This window comes from Gadus chalcogrammus, chromosome 22, assembly GCF_026213295.1.
Source record: "Gadus chalcogrammus isolate NIFS_2021 chromosome 22, NIFS_Gcha_1.0, whole genome shotgun sequence".
In the NCBI taxonomy this organism is placed as follows: Eukaryota; Metazoa; Chordata; class Actinopteri; order Gadiformes; family Gadidae; genus Gadus; species Gadus chalcogrammus.
Genome location: NC_079433.1, coordinates 15,130,147 through 15,134,918, shown reverse-complemented (window position 1 = coordinate 15,134,918; position 4,772 = coordinate 15,130,147). Strand labels below are relative to the sequence as shown.

The following is a 4,772-nucleotide window of genomic DNA, read 5'->3' as shown; positions in this document are numbered from 1 at the left end:
AGGGGTTTTAGAATTTGTGCGACTTTATAAGTTATTATCAGCTATGATTACCTGTTGGGGAATGGGATGTATTTCTTCTTTAATTAATTATTATTCCCTTGAGCATTATCCAAATGGTTAAACCTGCATGTCTTAAGTCATCTGTGGTGCGAAATAATAATCATAGTTATAATAAAGATATAAACAGAAATAGATATATTAGTCTGGGCAACATAATCATGTTAATGTATTCAATTGTTGGCTTAGACTAAAGCAAAGAATTCAAATCCATCTTTCTATTTCCTCCTGAATTTTGTTACGTGCAACGAGATAGTTGCCAAGCAAGGACTCTATCTGCCATTCCAAGGGGTACCTGATTTCAATGTCTCCTGGTTGGCTATAATCATATGAACCTGATTGAGTTTTACCAGCTGTATGGTGATTCCTGATAATTGACCATATTGTTCAAATGATGGCATCAATTAAGGTACACTGTACAATAATTAAAAGTAGGTTATTTTCACTTACTTTTTAAGCTACTTTACCACCATCTGCTGAATTTGCTGAGAGATTACAAATGACACAGCATGGGCATAGCATGGTATTCAAAGCAAATATTCAAAATGATCCTGTTTTAGCTTTTTGCTAGCATCTAACGATGCTTCCACCAAACCGTAACACCTCCTCTCTCTCCAGTGTACTCAGTCCCTTTGCCCTCTCTCTCTCCTGTGTACTCAGTCCCTTTGCCCTCTCTCTCTCCAGTGTACTCAGTCCCTTTGCCCTCTCTCTCTCCTGTGTACTCAGTCCCTTTGCCCTCTCTCTCTCCAGTGTACTCAGTCCCTTTGCCCTCTCTCTCTCCAGTGTACTCAGTCCCTTTGCCCTCTCTCTCTCCAGTGTACTCAGTCCCTTTGCCCTCTCTCTCTCCTGTGTACTCAGTCCCTTTGCCCTCTCTCTCTCCAGTGTACTCAGTCCCTTTGCCCTCTCTCTCTCCAGTGTACTCAGTCCATTTGCCCTCTCTCTCTCCAGTGTACTCAGTCCCTTTGCCCTCTCTCTCTCTCCAGTGCACTCAGTCCCTTTGCCCTCTCTCTCTCCAGTGCACTCAGTCCCTTTGCCCTCTCTCTCTCCAGTGCACTCAGTCCCTTTGCCCTCTCTCTCTCCAGTGCAATCAGTCCCTTTGCCCTCTCTCTCTCCAGTGTACTCAGTCCCTTTGCCCTCTCTCTCTCCAGTGTACTCAGTCCCTTTGCCCTCTCTCTCTCCTGTGTACTCAGTCCCTTTGCCCTCTCTCTCCAGTGTACTCAGTCCCTTTGCCCTCTCTCTCTCCAGTGTACTCAGTCCCTTTGCCCTCTCTCTCTCTCCAGTGTACTCAGTCCCTTTGCCCTCTCTCTCTCCAGTGTACTCAGTCCCTTTGCCCTCTCTCTCTCCAGTGTACTCAGTCCCTTTGCCCTCTCTCTCTCCAGTGTACTCAGTCCCTTTGCCCTCTCTCTCTCCAGTGTACTCAGTCCCTTTGCCCTCTCTCTCTCCAGTGTACTCAGTCCCTTTGCCCTCTCTCTCTCCAGTGCACTCAGTCCCTTTGCCCTCTCCCTCTCCAGTGTACTCAGTCCCTTTGCCCTCTCTCTCTCCAGTGTACTCAGTCCCTTTGCCCTCTCTCTCTCCAGTGTACTCAGTCCCTTTGCCCTCTCTCTCTCTCCAGTGTACTCAGTCCCTTTGCTCTCTCTCCCTCAGGTGGAGGCAGCGCCACGGAGCTCTCCTTCCTGCGGGAGCCCAGCGACGTCAACGCGGTCAGAGACAAGATGCTCCTGCTGGACTGCCAGGTCCAGGGCGAGGGCCCCATCGTGATCACGTGGCGGCGGAACGGGGCCCCGGTAGAAGCCAGCCAGCGGGTTCAAGTCCTGGCCAACGGAACGCTGCTCATCCAGAGCTTCCAGAAGAGACGGGAGCGGAGCGACGGGGACGTGGGCGAGTACGACTGCGCGGCCCGGAACCGCTACGGCATGCTGGTCAGCCGCAAGGCCCGGGTCCAGCTGGCCTGTAAGTGTACCTGCTTTATGCACCAGACCCAATGCACTGAGGTGGTTACTGCAGTTTATAATGTGCTGCTGCTCCTGGTTACTTTAACATGAACATGTTTATCAGTTGTTGTTTTTCATTTATATTGCGGAACCGTACGATACACACAGCAATATTATTCGGTAATTCAAATAGGTATAGAGCTATGATCTATTCGATGTTTCTAAAGATGAAGAATACAACTATACAACTAGAAGCACGTAGTTTCATCTTTCTCTCAAACAGCATGTTCTGTATATATACTGAATGATGGTTCAGATTAACTCACAGATTTTCCAGCACTGTCTTCACACTCATTAAGATTCGACCGCCTGATGCCCGAATTGGTTTTGGAATTTCTTTGAAATGAACTTGTTCTGATAATTGCTAACATATCGACTGCCAACATCTTTCTCAGCCCTTCCCAAGTTCCACACCCACCCAGAGTCCATGGCAGTGGATGAGGGGGGGGTCGCCCGGTTCCAGTGTCAGATCCAGAGTATCCCAGAGGCCAACATCACCTGGGAGAGGAACCATGTTCAGCTCAGCACTTCAGAGAAAAGGTAACATTTGTCCGTCCAGCCAAACTCAGTTGAAGCTCCAATGACAGCACTGATTGTCCTTCAAATGGCGTCTATCTTTAAATGTTCCTTGTATGAACAAAGTCTAGGCTCGTATAACTCAATTATTGACACACACACATGTGTATTTTCTTCGAAAACACACAATTTATTCATAGAGGGACGCGTCAGTGGCCCAGTGTAGCATTGATTGGAGTGGGAGCGTTCATTACGGCTCCACAAAAGGCAATGCGACGGAACATACATTCCCAGTCAGAATCAGAATCAGAATCAGAATTACATTTGTTACATATAATTGTGCATGTTTACAAGAGAAAAAATATTACGCTTGGTTCCTCAACAGCAATTAGCCATAACCATTAATCAACCATTAATCAACATTAATTAATGCAGTATTACGCATTAGCATTGGGGATATGGTTAGGAGTAGTGGGTTAGGGTGGGGGTTAACCCTTTAACTCTAACCCTATCAAATAATGTATCAATGAATACTGTAGCAAACACAAACACCGTTAGTAAAGGATGAAATGACGATGAATCCTATCGTTGGCTCCCAGGTACACTCTGCTGCCGATGGGGATTCTGCAGGTGACCGGGGTGACCACGGAGGACGCAGGTGTCTATCGCTGTGTGGCCTCCAACATCGCCAACACGCGCTTCAGCCACGAGGCTGTGCTCAATGTTACCGGTAGGCAGACTTTGGGTTATCTGCTGGAATCCATGTCGGAAATGATCACAACCGAATGTAATGTTGTGTGCCTACCAGGGTAAGCAGTAGGCCTTACACTGAACTTAAGGTGTACCCTGCCCTATGTGCGTGTTTCCTGATGGTTTATCGCTATGTTTATGATTGTGACTCATACGTTTGTATTACACCATCATCTGCACATCAGGAAAGTCACCGGGTGTCGCTGAACTAGGCACACTCTGTGGACTACGCTCAGAATCATCAGTGCAAACTCATGAATGCAAGATAGATATCTTTAATGTACTTATGGCGACATTACAATGCAGTATAATTACAACCTAATTCAATTCTAACCTTCCATTCAATACAAAATGTTCTCAGATCAATTGCCGATGTTCATTAATTGATGGTATAGAGAGTGTCAAGAAATAGGCTGCATCCAGAATGTCAGCAGAACGAACCGTCCAGAGATTATGATTTCAGTGTTCCAGGAGTGGAGACGATCAGAGACCCTTTTATTCACACTTCTCTGTCTCTCCCTAGGTGGTGCATCCAGGATTTACAGGGAACCCTTCATCTTGTCTGGACCTCAGAATCTCACCATCACCGTCCACCAGACCGCTATCCTGGAGTGCATTGCTACTGGCAATCCCAGACCCATCGTCTCCTGGAGCAGGCTAGGTACGGGAGGACCCTTTGGTTTCTGCATTTCACACATAGAAGCTCCTGTTGGCGTAGTGGGAAAGTAATATTCTGCAACATTCCAATGTCGTCAGTGAAATTAGATTTAGTTTTTAATAGTTGCCGCTAATGACATGTCTTGTATCACTTCCTTAAGTTAATGGTCTGAGTGTTTTGACTTCAAAATGGTACCATCGTTTAAAATATATATTTATAAAAGAGCTTGTAGTCAATGAGCGAAAAAATGAATAACTTAAAATATGATTTTAAATGTTTGTAATATTAAAATTCAAAATGTAAAAAAAAAGAAATGTTAAGTAAAGTCTGATAAATTTCAGCACTTTATGTTCATGCAGCATCAGACCTTATTAAACACTCTGAGTGAACAGACAACGATGTGACAGGATGATGTACTATGTAGCCTACGTGACGCGTTCTCTGTGCTCGTTAAAACAAAACAATTGATCTCCTGCGTTCCTCTCCCTGGTCCTCCCCCCCCCCCTGCAGACGGGCGCTCCATCGGCGTGGAGGGCATCCAGGTGCTGGGGACGGGGAACCTGATGATCTCAGACGTGTCCCTGCAGCACTCCGGGGTGTACGTGTGCGCCGCCAACCGGCCCGGCACCCGCATGAGGAGGACGGCGCTCGGCAGGCTGGTGGTGCAAGGTAACGTAGAGCTGTGTTTCTAGAGAGGTAACGTAGAGCTGTGTTTCTAGAGAGGTAACGTAGAGCTGTGTTTCTAGAGAGGTAACGTAGAGCTGTGTTTCTAGAGGGGTAACGTAGAGCTGTGTTTCTAG

General features: G+C 46.6%; 1 protein-coding gene across 1 annotated transcript in view; it reads left to right on the top strand.

The window, feature by feature from the left end:
- Positions 1–1,691: 1,691 nt before the first annotated feature.
- The window catches only part of si:ch211-57n23.4 (immunoglobulin superfamily DCC subclass member 3), a gene marked incomplete at its 5' end in the record, with an annotated part of 11,320 nt that continues 8,239 nt past the window's right edge, over positions 1,692–4,772 (top strand). Inside the window, 5 exons of the mRNA XM_056583499.1 lie at positions 1,692–2,007; positions 2,444–2,588; positions 3,164–3,294; positions 3,838–3,975; positions 4,483–4,641. Coding sequence (XP_056439474.1) covers positions 1,692–2,007; positions 2,444–2,588; positions 3,164–3,294; positions 3,838–3,975; positions 4,483–4,641 — 889 coding nt within the window. The remainder of the gene's footprint in view (positions 2,008–2,443; positions 2,589–3,163; positions 3,295–3,837; positions 3,976–4,482; positions 4,642–4,772) is intronic.